The following is a 20,273-nucleotide window of genomic DNA, read 5'->3' as shown; positions in this document are numbered from 1 at the left end:
CAGTGATGACAGAAGGAATGATAACTGAAGAGAGAAATGCATGTGTTGATTGACATACATGTCACTAATTGTGTAAAGCATTGAGTAATATTTCCTTACAGATTTAGAATGATAGAATCCCTATGCATACCTTGAAAAACATATATTCCTATGGGAAAAATTAATGTTTTAAACCCCTTGTAATATGCAGAACGAAGGAAAAAAATGTATTTATAACTCTGTGCTCTAATGTGTTAAATAAGTGATTTTGGGCTTAAACAATAAATAGAATAAAGGTATATATTTTCAAAGCTAGAAGTAAAGAAAATTGAATTACAAATAACTAATAAATAGAGGGTTAAAAATTTTTTTAAAGACCAAGATAAAGAACAAGGGGCAGGGGATGAAATCCACAAAATAAAAGGATATATTTCAACCCAAATATATCAACAATTACATTAAATGGCTTGAAATAAACATTCAAAGTAGCTGTCAGTACTTTTGGATGGCCCTAGACTTCCTTAGCAAGGGATTTAATTTTCATCAAGTGAAGTTCGAGGGCAAGTTTTGAATTTATATTCAAAGAATAACTAATGTTCCCTGGCAGGCTCAAACACATACAGCTACAGATGCTACAGATACACACCACCACCACAAAAGTTTTCCTATCCAGCCTCATCTAACCCTGGCAGGCCCAAGGAAAGCAAGGCCACATAAAACTCATTTCCCAAATAACTGTCAGGGAGCAGTCCTGCCTATTTTTTGTGCCAGGCATTGGAAACTTTGGCTGCAGTTACTCCACATAGCTGACAGCTGATCCAGAAATCTAACAGAACAAGCTAAGCCTCTCAGGCCCACAGATGCAACAGCTCGCTCTTGAGGACTGAAGGGAAAAAAATCATTCTCTGGGACTCACCCCATCATCTCAATTATGCACATGTCCTGCCAACTCTGCCTCCTACTAATGTGTCCCAGGTCATCCTGTCCTCACCATCTCCAATGCCACCAACCTGGGCCGGTCCATCATCATAGGGCTCCCGACTACACAAAGGATTCTGTCCTCTCTCCTACATCAGTTCTTCCCTCCTAAGTTCACTCTCCACACAGAAGCCAGAGAGACTTAGAAACAAATAGATGATCACACCATCTTGCTACACCCCTTCTTCAGCCTCCCAGAGTAGTAGGAACAAAATCCAAAGGATATCACCATAAAGAAGTGATCAAAGGAAACACTGCCAATACTGGGAAAACAGACATCGTGTTTCCTGATATGGTACACTGAAAAGGACAAGGCTGCACTTTCGTATTATCTTGGATGGGAGCAAAACAGCAACAATAAAAACAATAAACCACATAATCTGAATCTATTTATAAGGATATCTTATTGTATATCAAGTGAGGGAAATTTTACAAAATAATTGTCATGTATTGTATAAAAAATACCAAGGGAAAACAACTTGAAGGAAATCAGAGAGATTGTGTCAGAATGGACATTAAAGGGAGATGAGAAATAAATGTAATTTGTGCAACTTTATATGGTTCTGGACTGAAAAGACTAGATATAAAGGACATAAATAGGATGCTTGAGATCAGTAGGATGGCAGTTCTCTGCATTACACTGGTATTCCCTAATATGCCAGAGGTCCTCTCTAATGCAGTAAAGAAAATGAACATATAACAATTGGAAAAGAGAAAAGCAAGCTGTCCTTCCTTAACACAAGTCAGTATTTCCACAACTGTCCACCTTCACTAAAGTCCTACTCTGGATACCCTATTTACTCTTTCAACCCATCCCAAACCCCTGTTTTTCCTCAACTGTAACTTGCTCTTTTTCTCCCTTTTCATAGGAGCATCTCATTCTAATAGTCCATGAAATCTAATTACCTAGGTGCAGTTTCCATCAACTACAATATTGCTTACATAAGGACTGACTCCTTTTTATGTCTTGGACGTGAATATATCCCATTTACTAGAATATGCCTTACTCACAAGATTGCTGCTATATTTCTTGAGACACTGAACACATATGACAATAGACGTGTGTTCTTCATTTGCATCACTTCGGATAGTTTTTCTAACTCCATTATGTCTTCTTTCCGTTTCATGATTTCTTTGCATAGTATTGTCATTGTAACAATCTTAATTCTTCCAATGCAAGAGCACAGGATATCTTTCCATTTCTTTATCTTCAATCTTCTTCATCAATGTTTTATAGTTTTCTGAATATGTCTTTCAAGCCCTCAGTTAATTTGCTACTAGGTATTTTGTTCTTTCTGATGCAATCTGAAGCAATTTTTTTTTTTTTTACTTTTTCTTTCTGATAGTTCATTATTAGTGTATAGAAATACAACAGATGTCTGTATATTTGTACTATATCCTATAGCTTTGCTGAATTCGTTAATTAGTTCTAAGAGTTTTGAGGTGGACACTAGGGTTTTCTATATAAAGTATCATGTTATCTGAAAATACTGTTTTACCTTACCTTCAAATTTGGATGCTTTTGCTTGTCTGATTGCTGGGGCTAGGACTTCCAATACTATGTGAAATATAAGTGGTGGAAGTGGGCATCCTTCTCTTCTTCCTGAATTTAGGGGAAAGCCTTTCAGCTTTCCACCAGTATGATGTTTGCTGTGGGTTTGTCATAAATGGCCTTTATTGAGATACGTTCCCTCTATACCCACCTGGATGGGTTTTCATCATGAATGGATGCTGAATTTTGTCAAATGCTTCTTCTCTGTCTACTGAGATGATCATGTTATTTTTCATCCTTCCTTCTGTTAATGTGGTGTCCTACATTGATTAGTTTTCTCTGTCCTCGGACTGGGTCACATCCACATCCCAAGGTTGAGTCTGTTCCTCGATTTTGGCTGCCCCACATCTATTGCACACCTGTGGCATGGAGTTAGCAGAACCAGATCATTATCGGGTACAAAAGTCGGATCCTTCATAGGAAAGCCATCAATATTTGTTCCCAGTGAAATGACAGTCCTGTCCGGTCACATGCGGGGAGGGGGTGTCCTGAGCAGAACTCTTTGTGTCTGTGTGAGGGTGGCAAGAGGGTTTCCGAATGGACAAAGTGTTGAGTCCCCAAAGCAGGGTAGGGAGTGAGAGAGGAGCGCTGTGACCAGACTCCTCATGGCCTGAACCAGTCAACCTAGCACTGTATCCTAAATCCCTGTCCATTGCTAGGAGTTCACAAGCAGATGACACCCCTTCTCTCACCCTGAGTTTCTTCTCTAGAAATGGTCCATCTGTTGCATGATGACTGCACCTGTTCCTCCCATTATGTTACCATGTCAAACTCCTCTGAACCCCAGTGGCGTCCTTATCAGCTGCATTCATAGGGCATTTTCTCCACGGTGAACTCTCTGATGATGAATTAAGCTGCACTTTTGGATAAAAGATTTACCACATTCTTTGCACTCATGAGGCCTTTCTCCAGTATGGATTTTCCTATGGGTACTGAGGATTTGTCTCTGGCTAAAAGATTTTCCACATTCACTGCACTCATAAGGCCTTTCTCCAGTATGAACACTCTGATGATTTCGGAGGCCAGACCTAGAAGTAAAAGATTTCCTACATTCCTTACACTCATAAGGCCTTTCTCCTGTGTGAACTCTCTGATGATTTTGGAGGCCAGATCTCGCAGTAAAAGATTTCCCACATTCCTTACACTCATAAGGCCTTTCTCCTGTGTGAACTCTCTGATGATTTTGGAGGCCAGATCTCGCAGTAAAAGATTTCCCACATTCCTTACACTCATAAGGCCTTTCTCCTGTGTGAATTCTCTGATGATTTCGGAGCCCAGCTCTCGCAGTAAAAGATTTCCCACATTCATTACACTCATAAGGCCTTTCTCCTGTGTGAACTCTCTGATGTTTAATAAGGCCAGAAATAACAATAAACAATTTCCCACATTCACGGCACTCATAAGGTCTTTCTCCAGTATGAACTCTCTGGTGATTTCGGAGGCCAGACCTAGCAGTAAACGATTTCCCACATTGGCTGCACTCATAAGGCCTTTCTCCTGTGTGAACTCTCTGGTGTATAAGAAGTTGACATCTATGAATAAAAGACTTCCCACATTCACTGCACACATAAGGCCTTTCTCCTGTGTGAATTCTCTGGTGTATAAGAAGTTGACATCTATGAATAAAAGATTTCCCACATTCACTGCACACATAAGGCCTTTCTCCTGTGTGAACTCTCTGGTGTATAAGAAGTTGACATCTATGGAAAAAGGATTTCCCACATTGGCTGCACTCATAAGGCCTTTCTCCAGTATGAATTCTCTGATGATTTTGGAGGCCAGACCTAGCTGTAAAAGATTTCCCACATTGATTACACTCATAAGGCCTTTCTCCTGTGTGAACTCTCTGGTGTATAAGAAGTTGACATCTATGAATAAAGGATTTCCCACATTCACTGCACTCGTAAGGCCTTTCTCCTGTGTGAACTCTCTGGTGTATAAGAAGGTGACATCTATGAATAAAGGATTTGCCACATTCATTGCACTCATAAGGCCTTTCTCCTGTGTGAACTCTCTGATGATTTTGGAGGGCAGACCTAGCTGTAAAAGATTTCCCACATTCATTGCATTCATAAGGCCTTTCTCCTGTGTGAACTCTCTGGTGTATAAGAAGTTGACATCTATGGATAAAGGATTTCCCACATTGGCTGCACTCATAAGGTCTTTCTCCAGTATGAATTCTCTGATGATTTTGGAGGCCAGACCTAGCTGTAAAAGATTTCCCACATTGGCTGCACTCATAAGGCCTTTCTCCTGTGTGAACTCTCTGGTGTATAAGAAGTTGACATCTATGGATAAAGGACTTCCCACACTGGCTGCACTCATAAGGCCTCTCTCCAGTATGAATTCTCTGATGATTTTGGAGGGCAGACCTAGCTGTAAAAGATTTCCCACATTCACTGCACTCATAAGGCCTTTCTCCTGTGTGAACTCTCTGGTGTATAAGAAGTTGACATCTATGGATAAAGGATTTCTCACATTGGCTGCACTCATAAGGCCTTTCTCCAGTATGAATTCTCTGATGATTTTGCAGGACAGACCTAACTGTAAAAGATTTCCCACATTCACTGCACTCATAAGGCCTTTCTCCTGTGTGAACTCTCTGGTGTATAAGAAGTTGACATCTATGAATAAAGGATTTCCCACATTCACTGCACTCATAAGGCCTTTCTCCTGTGTGAACTCTCTGGTGTATAAAAAGTTGACATCTATGGATAAAGGATTTCCCACATTCACTGCACTCATAAGGCCTTTCTCCAGTATGAACTCTCTTATGTTGAAGGAAATTGGACTTTTTGCTAAAAGATTTTCCACATTCACTGCATTCATAATGCTTTTCTCCAGTGTGAACTCTCTGATGTTGAATGAAGCTGGACCTCTGGAGAAAAGATTTAGCACATTTCTTGCATGCATAAGGCTTTTCTCCAGTGTGGATCTTCCTATGCACACTGAGGTGGTGGCTTCGGCTAAAGGATTTTCCGCATTCGCTGCACTCATAAGGCTTTCCTCCAGTGTGAACTCTCTGGTGCTGCATAAGATTACAACTTTGGGTGCAGGCTTTCCCACATTTGCTGCACTCACAAAACCCTTCACTAGTGACGACTCTCTCACACATATCTGTGTGGCTGGAGGCTTTCTTGCCTTCTCCCCAGCTCCGATTAATTGTTCCACTGTGAAAAACAGCTTCACACTCGTGACTGTTGTTTCGTTCCTTCCTGATATTACTGGCCTGTTGCTGAAGTCCCATGTTGGCTGCTAATTTCTTCCCAATTTCACTGTACACAGAGAGATTCCCTGAAGCGTAGACTGTGAAGCTCTTCAAAAATGCAAGTCTCCCCACATCACATCGGAAGGGTTTCTCTCTAATGTGTTGCTTCCGGTGCTGTTGAAGGTTTGCAGTGAAATAGAACTGTTTCCCACATGCCCCACATGTGTATGCTTTCTGGCCCCTATTTGTTCCCTGCTCTTCAGCCAAGTGCAAAATGTCTCTCAAGACTGGGACGCACATCTTACAGGGCTGGGCCTTCTCAGGAGATGAACCTGCCCTGGGGGTCCTAATCTGTGACACTCCCTCCACACATATGTTCTCTTCAGAAGGTGTCTCTTCATCGACTCCACGCCAAGAACCTGAAAACAAAGACGTGATGGTGAAATTCATGTTGACGTTGTTGGATGGGGGTGACACCATCACAACTGTATGTCTGACACATGAAAGAACCAATCCACGGGACTGTGTTCAGCAAATAGAGTTGGGGTCAAATTGAGGATGCAGCTGTTCTGCATTATTGGGACTTAAGGTCACAGAATTGAGGAGGCCTCACCAAGCATAGGACACAAGGACTGGATGTGGCCCAAGGGTGAAAGGCATGTTCTACAATTCACTCCTCTGTCAATGGCTTTCACCAGGACCACATCTGCTGCTGATCTGTGATACTGTGCACAAGTATATGCCCATGCACCAGAAAATCCGACTGAAACAGTAGCTGGTATTCATGGAACATTAAAGTATACCTGCCTAATGCCATTCAACGATACCTGCACAATGTCATAAAGTACTATAGAGAAAACAATGTAAAGACTACATGAGAGAAGTGGCTTAGAGAGGTGGTAGGGAATAAATCCCAGGCTGCAGTCAGAATAAAAATGAGTAGTCGTAGAAATGACAAGTTGGCAGAGTACCAAGAATGGAGAAAAGACAAAAGAAGTGATTTGGGGCCACTGGCAATGGGGCTAAAACACCAGTCACACAAGATATGTTCCTGATATGACTTAAAACACAGACCTGATATCAAGCCCTCCCCCAGCTGCCATTCATCTTGGCCAGACTACCTGTGAGCTCTTTTTGCTGAGACCAGAGTCATGTCCATCCTGTGAAGCCCCAAGGACTCTCCATCTCCAGTTGAACAACTACATGGGACACAAATGACACAAGGCCTAATGGAATGTCAGGATGGGTGAGTGGCCAATACGAACCCAGAGGAACTAAGCACACAACAGACAAAAGAACAATATTTAAATACTACAAACAGAAACATCAGTGGAGCCAGAGGGAAGGATGTACAGTGGATGGAGTACAAAATGCTAGGAAACAAAATGGAAACAAAATGTTAGGTGTTTTTCTCCCCACCTGAAAAACAGGGGATGGGTTAGGAATCCATCTCCCTACGTGAAAAACACTGGATGGAGTAAAAGGTGTTAGGAATCCACTCCCAACCTGAACAACAGTGGATGGAGTACAAGGTGTTATGAATCCGTCTCCCCACCTGATTTTAAGGGACAGTGTCTCTTTTCCTACTCTTCATTTTTCTGGTTTTTCGCTTTTGAAGAGTGAGATATTTAAAGATTAACATTCAAAATCAGCCATCAAAAGTCATAGTGCACCCCCAAGAAAGGCACAGTGAAAACCCCTTAAGTTTACACCTCATGTTGATATCCAGGAAAGAGTCACCTGAAAACTTCAACAACAAAGAGAAGCCCCAACCAGCAAACCCTTGTTAAAGTGAATACAGGATCTCCAGAGTTACCATATTATAAGATACAAATGCTCAGTTTTCAATGACAAAAACTCACAAGACATACAAAGAAACAGGAATGTATGATGCAAAGGAAAATAACAAATCAACCGCAACTATAACTTATAAACAGGTACACAAAAAATAGATGGCAAACTAAATAGAAAGACTTAAAAACAACTGACTAAAGGATGTTCAAATAGCTAAAACAAAAACAAAAACAAAAAAAAGCAGGTGTACAGAAAAAAAAATGTTGCCTGAACAAATTGGGAATAACAATAAAGAAAGAGAAAGTATAAGTATTGTAAAAATGGAAATTTGGGAACTGAAAAGTACAATTGCTAAAAAAAAAAAACAGGTGTACAGAAAAAAGTGTTGCCTGAACAAAGTAGGAATAACAATAAAGAGACAGAAAGTATAAGTATTTTAAAAAAGGAAATTTGGGAACTGAAAAGTACAATTGCTGAAGTGGAAAAAAAAAAAAAAACACTAGAGGGATTTGAAACAGAAAAACATAGCACACTTATGGATTGATATGAATAGGAACATCCAAAAATCTAAGTAAACTCCAAGCAGAATAGACTGTGAGAGCCATACTGCAGCACATTATAATAAAACTGTTGAAATGCAGAGACAAAGAATCTTGAAATCAGCAAGAGAAGTGACTCATTCCAGACAAGGGATCCCCAAGAAGGTTATCAGCACATTTCTAATCAGAAATCTGGCCAGAAAGCAGTGGGCTGATATATTTAAATTGTTGAAGGAAAACAATATGTCAACCAATAACCCTGCAGCAGGGAAACATCCTTCAAAAACTAAGGAAAATTAACATATTCCAACGTAAACAAAAGCTAAAGAAGTTCTTTAACACTAGCCTTGCCTTGCAGCAAATGCTAAATGGAGTCTTTCAGGTTGAAATTAAAAAAACACTAAATGGTAATTCAAAGTTATTTGAAAATAATGATCTCTGATAAAGGTAAATCCATAGAAAATTATAAAAGCTACTGTGATTGTAAGTTTATAACAGCACTTTTTCTTTTTCTACCTGATTGCACAGAATAATGCATTTAAAGAAACCGTAGTCTCAGGTTAAACACACTGCATACAAGTATGTAATTTTGTAAAATCAATACTAGAAAATGGTGGGGATAGAGCACTACAGAAGGAGAGATGTTTTTGTAATGTTATTGATGGTAAGCTGGTGTAAATTAAAATTAGTATGTTGGTAGGTTTAGGATATAAAATGTAACCCCCATGGTAACTACAAATAATCATATAATGTACACAAAGGAAATGAAAAGACAATTAAAACATATCACTAAACAAATTTAAATACAAAAGGAGAAAATAACAAAAAAATAAGGAACAACAAGCTCTAAGGCATACAGAAAACAAAGAGCAAAATGACAAAAATACCTCTTATCAGTAATTGCTCTAAATGTGAATGGATTAAACTCTCAAAGCAAAAGACAGACTGACAGATTTTTAAAAATGATCCAACTGTATGCTGTTGACAAAAGTCAATTAAATTGAAAATGAAAGGTTAGAAAAAGATATTTCATGCAAATAGTAACCAAAAGAACACAGGGGTGGCTATTATTCATATCAAACAATAAAGAAATCTAGGGACTTCCCTGGTGGTGCAGTGGTTGGGAATCTGCCTGCCAATGTAGGGGACACAGGTTTGATCCCTTGTCTGGGAAGATTCCACATGCCGTGGAGCAACTAAGCCCATGCGCCACAACTAATGAGTCCACGTGCCACAACTACTGAAGCCCACACGCCTAGAGCCTGTGCTCTGCAATGAGAAGCCACCACAATGAAAAGCCCGCGTGCCGCAACGAAGACCCAATGCAGCCAAAAATAAATACATGAAATAAATAAATTTTTTAAAAAAAGACCCAATGCAGCCAAACATAAATAAATAAAAAAATAAAAATAAGTATACATATTTACACACCTCATAATAGACCATCAAAAGATATAAAGCAAAACCTGACAGAACTGAAAAGAGAAACAGTTCTACTATAGTATGGGGACACTTCAATGCTCTGCTCTCAGCAATAGACAGGAACAATAGTTTAAATTAGATTAAGATCATACAAACTGTCCTCTCCAACTGAAACAGAATGAAGATAGAGATCAATCACATATGGAAAACTTAAATATCCACAAATTTCTGGAAATTAAACAACATGTTTTGAAACAACCAATAAGTCCATGAAAAAAAACTCACACAGGAAACTAGAAAATACTTAAGAGACTAAAGAAAACAATAATATAACATACTAAAACTTATAGGATGCCACAAAAGCAGTACTAAGGAGAAAATTTACATCTATAAATGCTTACATATAAACAAAGAAATATCATCAATCAACAACTTACCTTTACAACTTGAGGAACTACAAAACAAACAAACTAAACAAAGCCTTCTGAAAAAGGAAATGATGAAGATTAGAAAAACAAAATAGCCAGAACATTCTGTTCTTAACAAAGCCTGCCCTCAGTAGAAACTACTTAACCAGAGCCTAACCTACTGTCATTTTATCAGAGCCTAACTTACCTGGGAAAGAGGAAATACCCAACTACAGCCCCCAATACCCATCCTGTCCCAACTAAGGGAGGGAAAATTAAATTGAGAAGTTGTGAAGTTCAGGATCCAGGCACACAGGCTCATTAAAAGATTGAAAATTAAATATAATATGAATGCTAACAGCAACATGCATGCTTCCACTCTCCACATCTTACCAACACATCAATAAAAGCCTATCTACAATGGTTCCTTTTAGGCAATACATCATGCCAGTTACAAAGAAAAAAATTACAGGGCCAACTAAAAGGCCAAAAAACAAATTTTGAAAAGGCAAAGGAAACTTCAGAACTAGAATCATGTATCACAGGGAGGGACTTCTCTAGGGATCCAGTGGTTAAGTCTCCACAGTTCCACTGTAAGGGGCACTGGTTCCATCCCTGGTAAGGGAACTAAGATCTTGCATGCCAGGAAGGGAAGGGAGGGGAGGGGAGGGGAGGGGAGAGGAAGGGAGGGGAGGAAGAAGAAAAGAGGAGGGTGGGAGGGATATCACAGGGATGTTGGAATGATCAAATTGGTAATGTAAAACAATTATGATTAATATGCTAATTAATGCCTGCTAATGGATAAAGCAGACAGCATATAAGACAAGAAAGGCAAGCAATGCAAGCAGAGATGAAAATTCTAATAAAGAACCAAAAGGAAATGCTAGAGATCAAAAAGAACAGAAGAGGAATGAAGAATGAATAGGATGGGCTTATTAAGACTGGACACAACTCAGGAAAGAATCTCTCAGCTTGAGGTTCTCGTAGTAGAAACTTCTAAAACTGAAAAACAAAGAGAAAAAGGACTAAAAAAAAAAAGAATATCTAAAACCTGTATAATACCTGCAAATGCTTTAACATACATATATAGAGACATCAAAAGGAAAAAAAGAATAAGGAATAGAAAAAATATTTGAAGCAATAATGATGGAGAATTTCCACCAAGTTGTCAGACACCAACCCACAGATTCAGGAAGCTCAGAGAACATCAAGCAGGTTTAATGCCAAAAAACTACACCTAAGCTGGGGCTTCCCTGGTGGCACATTGGTTAAGAACCCACCTTCCAATGCAGGGGACACAGGTTCGAGCCCTGGTCCAGGAAGATCCCACATGCTGTGGAGCAACTAAGCCTGTGTGCCACAACTACTGAGCCTGCATTTTAGAGCCCGCAAGCCACAACTACTGACCCCACGTGCCACAACTACTGAAGCCTGTGAACCTAGAGCCCGTGCTCCGCAACAAGAGAAGCCACGACAATGAGAAGCCCGCACACCGCGATGAAGAGTAGCCCCTGCTCACCGCAACTAGAGAAAGCCCGCGCACAGAAACGAAGACCCAACACAGCCATAAATAAATAAATATATTAAAAAAAAAAAACTACACCTAAGCATATCACATTCAAATACAGAAAAAAAAAATCCCAAAAGAAACCAGAGGAATAAACACTTTAGTCATGGGGGAGCAACAAAAAGAATAACATCTGAATTTTCAGAAATCATGCAAACAAGAAGAGAAAGGAGTGAAACATTTAAGGTTTGGGGTGGGGGTGGGGGTGGGGTGGCCAATGTCAGCCTAGAATTCAGAATGCAATAAAATTACTCTTCAACAGTGATGGTGAAATAAACACTTTCTTAGATGCACAAAAATCGTGCGAATTCATTAAAAAAAGTTCTTTAGAGAGATGGAAAATAATACAGATCAGAAATTTGGGTTTCACAGAGAAAGAAAGAACATTGTAGAATTTTAAAAGTTTCACTGACATATAATTGATGTGGAACATTTTATTTGTTTAAGCTGTACAACATAATTTGATATGTGTATACATTGTGCAATGATTACAATAAGTTTAGTTAACACCACAATACAATTTTTTTCTTCTGATGAGAACTTTTAGGATTTACTCTCTTAGCAAATTTGAAATACACCATACAGTATAATTAACTATAATCACTAAGCTATGCATTACATCCCCGGGACTTATTCACGTTACAACTAGAAGTCTGTAGCTTCTGACACCATTCACACATTTCATCTAACCCTGTTTGCCCATCCCCTACTCTGGCAACCGCTAATTTCTGTGCTGTCTCTGAGTTTGGGGGGGTGTGTGTGTGTGGTTTTTTTTTTTCTTTAAAGATTCCAGGGACTTCCCCAGTTGTCCAGTGGTAAAGAATGTGCCTTCCAATGCAGGGGACGCAGGTTCGATTCCCTGGTCGGGAAACTAAAATCTGACATTCTGCGGGAAAACTAAGCACGCACGCCACAACTACTGAGCTCGCACGCCTCAACTAGAGACTCTGCGTGCCACGACTACAGAGCCCACAAACCCTGGAGCCTGTGCACCACATCTAGAGAAGAGAAAAACCTGCACACCACAACTAGAGAGAAGCTTGTGCTGCAACGAAGAGCCCGAGCGTCCCAACGAAAGATCCTGCATGCCTCGATGAAGATCCCGCGTGCTGCAACTAAGACTCGTCACAGCCAAAAGGAAAAGATTCCACATGTATGTGTAATTATGGAGTACAACTGACTCTTGAACAACATGGGTTAGAACTGCATGGGTCCACTTACACATGGTTATGTTTAATTAAATAAACACAGCACCACATGATCTGTAGTTGAATGAATCCACAAATGCGAAACTTCAGAATCACAGGGCTGACTGTGAAACTTCATCATCTGCAGATTTCAGTATATGCAGGGGCTCCTGGAATCAATCCTCTCTGGAAACTGGCAAACAACTGTATTTGTCTTTCCCTGTCAGACTTATTTCACTTAGCATAATGCTCTCAAGGTCCATCCATGTTATTACAAATGGCAGAATTTCTTTCTTTTTTAATAGTTGAACAATATTGAATAGTGTTCCATATACAGCACATTTGTTACCCATTCATCCATCAATGGACACTTAGATTCTTTTCATGTCTTGGATAGTGTAAATAATGCTGCAATAAACAGGGGGTACAGATTTTTTTTTTTTTAATATATTTATTTATTTATTTTTGGCTGCTTTGGGTCTTCGTTGCTGCACACGGGCTTTCTCTAGTTGTGGCGAGCTGGGGCTACTCTTTGTTGTGGTGCATGGGTTTCTCATTGCGGTGGCTTCTCTTGTTGCAGAGCACAGGCTCTAGGCACGGGGGCTTCAGTAGTTGTGGCACACGGGCTTCAGTAGTTGTGGCTCACGGGCTCTAGAGCGCAAGCTCAGTAGTTGTGACACACGGGCTTAGCTGCTCTGCAGCATGTGGGATCTTACCAGACCAGGGCTCGAACCTGTGTCCCCTGCATTGGCAGGTGGATTCTTAACCACTGCACCACCAAGGAAGTCCCCAGATATCTTTTTGATATGATGATCTCACACCCTTTGGATAAACACACAGAGGTGGAATTGCTGGATCATACCGTAGTTCCTTAATTAATATTTTAAGGACTTCCCTGTGGTGCAGTGGTTAAGAACCTGCCTGCCAATGCAGGGGACATGGGTTCGATCCCTGAGCCGGGAAGATCCCACATGCCACGGAGCAACTAAGCCCATGCACCGCAACTACTGATCCTGCGCTATAGAGCCTGCACGCCACAACTACTGAAGCTCACACACCTAGAACCCCTGCTCTGCAACAAGAGAAGCCACTACAATGAGAAGCCCATGCACCACAAAGAACAGTAGCTCCCACTCGGCTCAACTAGAGAAAGCCCACTCTCAATGAAGACCCAATGTAGCCATAAATAAATAAATAGATAGATAGAAAGATAGATAGATAGATAAATAAATAAATAATGTCGGGTGCAGGAACGGAGCAACCTTTGGGTAGTATGGATCCGTACCCTCACTTGGCCCAAGAGAGGGCAAGCAAGGAGGGATCTCTAAAGCGGACTGCAACACTGCTGAACCTGAATGGTCACCTGCAAGACTTTGGGGCTACAAGTTTCATGGCACTAAGGAGTAGGGATGCACTCTGCCTAGCCATTGTAACCGCAGCACATAACCGCAGCACGTAACTTTAAGAAGAAAGCAGTGCCCATGGTCCAGATGTGAGAAGGACAGAACTACCTTGGGGAAAAGGAGAAAGGCAGAGCCTAGCTCAGAGGATGGGGATGGGTGTGAGGGCCTTACCCAGCATGCAGACAAGGGCAAAGTTCTCCAGCATGACATCAAGGTACAGGTGTATCTGAACCTCATCAAGAAGACACCATTCCTCGCAGGAGAAGTACACGGCCACATCCTCAAAGGTCACACTGCCCTGGTATAACAGGGATAAATATAACCATGAACAGTCTCATTCCTGAAAACCCACAGTCCATCTTCCCACACATTTCCCCTACCACCCAACCAGAGGGAGCCTCTCAAGACCTGGGGAAGAGAACCTCCCTCCTTTGATCTGAACCTCCCATTGCCTCCAGAATACAGAGGTAGTCATTTCAAGTCTAACTCCAGTTCTTCCCTGTTTATTTCCATCAGAAAAAAGGAGACCTGCACTTACCTAAACAAGCTCAGCCTCACCTCAAAACACTGCCACAGGGACTTCCCTCGTGGTCCAGTGGTTAAGGCTACGAGTTTCCACTTCAGGGGGCACAGGTTCAATCCCTGGTGGGAGAACTAAGGATCCCGCATGACGTGTGGTGTGGCCAAAAAAAACATTAAAAAAACCACACCACATACTGGTACCGGTTCCAGGAGTAACCTTCCACACCTCCTTCCATCAGTGGTGGGAAACTAGAACCCCCTCCACAAAAGCTGGCCTGCACTCAGGAAACCAAGTATGGGGTTGTCCAGGGTCCCCAAACCAAAGTGCTGGGAGAATGGCAGGTGAAGAACCCTAAGACACCTCAAATACACAGAATGTGTGCGTGGGGCGTGAGAACAAGTGAGGGACTGGGACAACCTCCACTTGCCCAAAGTGCTTCTCCAGCCCATGGAATCTGTGGGAAAAGGCAGGCAATGGAGGAAAGTGACCTAGGCAGTGCTTCAGGGGCTCACACCTTCCCTGGACCTGTGCCCAGTACCAGAGCCAGGTAAACTCTGGCTGACTTGCTAACCTCTCCTCTGTGCCTCCATCCTCAGTGCTCCCACTTACCAGTTGTGACCCTGAAAAAAGCCACAACTTCCCTCTGCCTCAATGTCCTCATCACTCCCCTACATTCTGCTTTCCGTTGAACACTTTGGAGAATTTTTAAAAGCCTAGCTCAGATTGTGCCCTTCCTTTGCTCAAAACTCTCCACCGCTCCCAGGGCCCTAAGAAGAGAAACACAACCACTCATCTACCACTCCAGGTGCAGCCTGGCCTCAAACTGCGTTCCTCGCAGAAACAAGATGGACTCCGGGCTCCCGAATATTCCCGCTTCAGTTGTATCTCCAAGCCTCACTCAAACCACATTACAACGGTGGTCAGAAATAGGGACGTCACCCCTGCAGGCTTCACCGTCCTGGACCAGACGCCTCTCACTCAGGGGTTTCGTATTTGGGTGGGGAAACGGGCAGGGGAGAACCCGGAGCCCGCAGCATTTACCTGAGCCGGGTCTCTCAGCGCAGCCGCCGCCATCGGAGCTCCTGGGCGGAGAGGAGTGGCGACAGTCGAGGGATCCGGTCGGACTTTGTACCGATGCACCCCGCAGGCGGCGGTGTCCCCAACAGTCAGGCCGTCCCTTTGCAGTGTGTACAAAGCCTCCTCCTGCGTCTTCTTAGCCCGTCACCTCGGTCCCATCACCGCACACTCCGACCTTTCGACTAGCTCCACGATCAAAATGGGCGCCACGAGGACGCCGGAAGTTCTTCTCCCGGAGGTTCGCCCTCCCGGAAATGCCCCTTCCTGGATTTTCATTGGATGAACGTCGCTGCCCTAGCGCAAACTCTTCTGGGTAATGTAGTGCCAAGGTCTCAGGGAAGGTCACCCCGCACCTGAATCGCCGGGAGAAAGACAAGCTGCACCAAGGAAGCACTGGAAAATGACCTCTAGGGCGGGAAAGGGGCTCCTATCTTCTTAAGGGAGCGGGGAAGATTTGTTGTTCTTTTTCTAATTCTCATAGATAGTAGTTTAGGGGCTCCAATCTTCTTGAGGGGGAAGGGAACCTTTGTCATTCTTCTTTTTCTAATTCTCATAGGTAGGAGGTTAGGCTATTTATTTGAGATGTCTCTTGTTCCTTGAGACCTGCATTGCTATAGACTTCCCTCCTAGAATTGCTTTTGCTTCATCCCATAAATTTTGGAGTGTTATGCTTCAGTTTACATTTGTCTTAAGATATTTTCTGCTTTCCCATTTGATTTCTTCACTGACCCATTTGTTTTTTAGTAGCATGTTATTTAGACTCCACATATTTGTTCTTTTCCCATTTTTCTTATTGTAGTTGATTTCTGGAGAGATCCCTGCTCGCCTAGTGGTTAGGATTCAGTGCTTTCATTGCCGTGGCAGGGTTCCATCCCTGTTCAGGGAACTGAGATCCCACAAGTCATGTTACAGGGCCCCCCACAAAAAAATAATAATAACTACTGTAGTTGGGTTTTTGATGTCGTAATTTACATCTTTGTGCTTATCCTGTTGTGTGTAGTTCTACTTCCTTCTACATTTAAAAAAATCTACTTACCAGCTTATTTAAACGATCTTCATTCTTTACTATATATTTGCCTTCCCTAGTGGGATTTTCCCTTTCCTGATGATTATTACTTATTTTCCATTTAGAGAAGACTCTTCAACATTTCTATTACGGTAGGATTAGTATTGATGAATTCTTTTGGGTTTTGCTGATCTGGGAAGTTCTTTATCTCTCCTTCTTTTCTAAATGATAATGTTGCTGGGTAGAGTATCCTAGGTTGCAGCTTTCTCCCTTTCAGCACTTTGAATATATCCTGCCATTCCCTTCTGGCCTGCAAAGTGTCTGCAGAGAAAACAGCTGATAGCATTATTGGGATTCCCTAGTTTATGACTCTTTCTTTTTCTCTTGATGCATTGAGAACTCTATCTTCAACTTTTGCCATTTTCTTATGATATGTCTTGGTGTGGGTCTGTTTGGGTTCATCTTGTTTGGGATCCTGTGTATCAATACTTCCTGTACCTGAATACCAGTTTCCCTCTTCAGGTAAAGGAAGTTTTCAGCTATAATGTCTTGAAAAATATTTTTGTTCCCATGCTCCCTCTCTTTTCCTTCTGGAACCCCTATAATTTGAATATTGGAACACAAAGTTATCCTAGAGATCTTGTACATTCCTTTCATTTTTAAAAAAAGTGGTTTTTCTGTCTGCTTTCCTGAGTCTGTGATTTCCATTATTCTATCTTCCAGACCACTTATGCATTCTCTGTATCTCTTCCTCTGCTGTTCATTCCTGCTAGCGTGCTTTTTATTTGAGCCATTGAACTTTTTTTTTTTTTTTTTGCCGCTCCACGCAGCTTGTTGGATCTCAGTTCCCCAACCAGGGATTGATCCCGGGCCACAGCAGTGAAAGCCCAGAATACTAACCACTAGGCCACCAGAGAACTCCCTTGAAGTATTTATTTTTCATTGGGTCTCCTTTTGTTTTCTAGTTCTCTGTTAAAATGTCCAGTGTTTAGGTCAATCATTTTTCCTAGTTCAGTTAATATTTTTATTACCAATGTTTTGAATTATTTACATTGTAACAGTTATTTCTGTTTCATTGTTTATTCTTTCAGGGGTTTTCTCTTCCTCTCAATTGAGAGTATTTCATTGGCAATTTTCATTTTATTTAACTTTCTCTACCTCTATACACTTAGGTGATACAGTTTCCCTTTGGGGTCTTGAAGGGGTGTCCTTCTGAGGGACTATGACTATGCAGAGTGGGTATACCCAATGCTTTTGGTGGGAGGGCTGGATTTGATATGGGTGCAAGTCACATCTTTCCTCAGAGCGTGATGGCAGCTATCACCACAGTAACGGCTTAGACTGGAGATTGAGGGACTACAACCAGCACCGGGTGTGGGACCTGATCCCAAGTTGCAGGAACAGAAGCCATGAGGGTCGGGCTGGGGCTGGCTCTGTTCCCATTAAGTGTGTGTTCTTCCCTCTCCCCACACTGGGACTTTAGCCACAGGAAGGGAGTGCTGAAACAAGTGGAGTTTTCCTGCATACAGGGGTCTGGTATGCTGCCTGTGTAGGCCTCTGTGGCTACGCTCAGATGCAACCTAGGGTCTTTTCCCCAGTTGTGGCTGCCCGAGATCCAGTGCTGCACTGTGGCATGCAGTGGGCTGGAGCATTTTCTTGGCTTGGACAGGGTGCACTGGACTGGGGACCATGGTGAGGTGATCATGGTGAACTCAACAGCTGCTAGAGGCCTCTCTCTGTCCTGCACTGGAAACAAGACCTCTTGCTCTCTCACAGCTGATCAGTATCTCCACTCTCCCTCACTCCCTCTGTGTTGTGGCACCACTCCATAGGGAGGAGGCGGGCCCCTGTGGTTTCTGTGCATGTATGGTGGGGTGGATGAGCTGTGGCCAACCAGCTGCCGTCAGAAGACTGGGCTGCTTCTGATATACCTGGGAAGTAAATGCCAAGAATGGCTACCAAAGCCCCACTCTGACTCTGCACTGGGACCAGGTTGCCTCTGCTTCCAAAAGTCGACTCTTTTCCCAGGTCTTGGTGGCCACACAAGCAGTCCCATGTTCTGGCATGGAGTTAGTGAGGCCAGAGCATTTGCTCCACTCTGACTTGGGTGTGCTAAGATCCTGGTCACCAGAAACCTGCAAAAACCTGCTAATGCAGACCTCTCTCTGCCTGGCCGCAGGGACAGGCATTTGCTTGCTCACTCCTCCCAAGCAAAGTCCAGGCTCCTCCAGCCTTTCTATCTGTCCCAGTGGTCCTCCACCCGGTCAAGGAGTCTTGTCTCCACAACATAAACACAAGGACTGGAACACCTAGTCTGTACTTCAAGCCACTCACTCCCCAGGGAGTGAGCTCACTGCCCGGGTGATCGCCCTTCCTCTCTGAGTCCCACATCTCCTGACCACATTGCTTTTCTTCCCTTCCTGCCCAATTACGTGTATATGTTTCTTACAGCCTTGGTTGTACAGGAGTCCTTCTGCCAGTTTTCAGTGAGGATTGTTCCAAAGTGAATGTATTTTTGATGTGTTCGTGGGGGAACGTGAGCTCCATGCCCTCCTACCCTGCCACCTTGATTTCCTCTCAGCTGGTCCATAATGAACAAAAACAACCAAATGAGAAATGAACCTATATTGTTCGGAGGACAAGCCTGCTTAGCCCAGTTTTATTAAGAAACCCGAAAAGGCAGTTTAATAAGAATAACTCCCCCATTGATGTCTGATCAAACACCCATTTCCTAACCTTGATATCTGATCTGAATAGCAAGATTCTTATTAAGTCGGTTTAGCAAGAACACCTGTTACCCTGTTTTCTGTTGGTAATTTTCCATCCACTGACTCCTTTATTCTACTTCTTGGCTATAAATCCTCAGCTGTCTTTACTTAATGTTGAATTCAATCTTTCAGTCTTTGGGGACTCCCTTAAAGAACACCTTGCCCATCCTGATACCCTGTGACCCTCCACCCAAGAGCCCTGCTCATACCCTACACCCCATGCTGAGGGACAAGAGTATATTTTACTGGGAACCAACATTGATGGCTTTCCTGTGAATGACCTCCAGCTCCACTATCCCCAGTGCACACCACCTCTCTGCAAACAGCCTCCCTCTTAGGAAGTTCTTCACAGGGACAGCAGCACCACCCAGCAACACATACAGGTCTTCGGTTTCACCTCAGATGTGACACAGGCCTCCACCACCACATGCAGTGATTTGTTTCCAAGGTCATGTCCATCTTCATGAACCTGCTTCATGATGTGCCTGTGTCCAAATTCTCCCAGTCACTATTCCGAGTACTGTGAGGGACACTGAAGGACTAGGAATGTCCACTGTAGCCCTCTCCCAGTCCCCAAGTCTCTTCCTCCTAACTCTAGGACCCACTGCCTAACTGCTCCTCCTACCCACCAGAAAAATATGTCACCAAATAATGATTGCTAATCTTCAAGAACGTGCCCACATCTCCTCGGGACTCATGCTTGACAACCCTAAGTCTAAATGCTATGTGCTGAATGCAGGCTGACACCTCCAATAAAGCCTGTAAAACCCCACCCCAACTCCTTCTGCTTGCTTGACAAAGCTGCTCACAGGTGTGAATCTCCAGGTTGTAACAAGGTGGTTACCCAGTCCCTGGTCTGAAAA

General features: G+C 42.7%; 1 protein-coding gene across 1 annotated transcript; it reads right to left on the bottom strand.

Moving 5' to 3' along the window:
• Positions 1-3,378: 3,378 nt before the first annotated feature.
• On the bottom strand, positions 3,379-15,834 carry LOC118885218 (zinc finger protein 211-like). Its single transcript, XM_036833714.1, is given in 4 exon segments — positions 3,379-3,510; positions 3,513-6,136; positions 14,208-14,334; positions 15,601-15,834. Coding segments are annotated over 4 exon segments (2,808 nt in total). The 5' UTR covers positions 15,634-15,834; the 3' UTR covers positions 3,379-3,486.
• Between the last annotated feature and the right edge of the window lie 4,439 nt (positions 15,835-20,273).

This window comes from Balaenoptera musculus, chromosome 19 (assembly GCF_009873245.2).
Source record: "Balaenoptera musculus isolate JJ_BM4_2016_0621 chromosome 19, mBalMus1.pri.v3, whole genome shotgun sequence".
Taxonomy (NCBI): Eukaryota; Metazoa; Chordata; class Mammalia; order Artiodactyla; family Balaenopteridae; genus Balaenoptera; species Balaenoptera musculus.
This window is presented reverse-complemented; position numbering and strand designations above follow the sequence as displayed.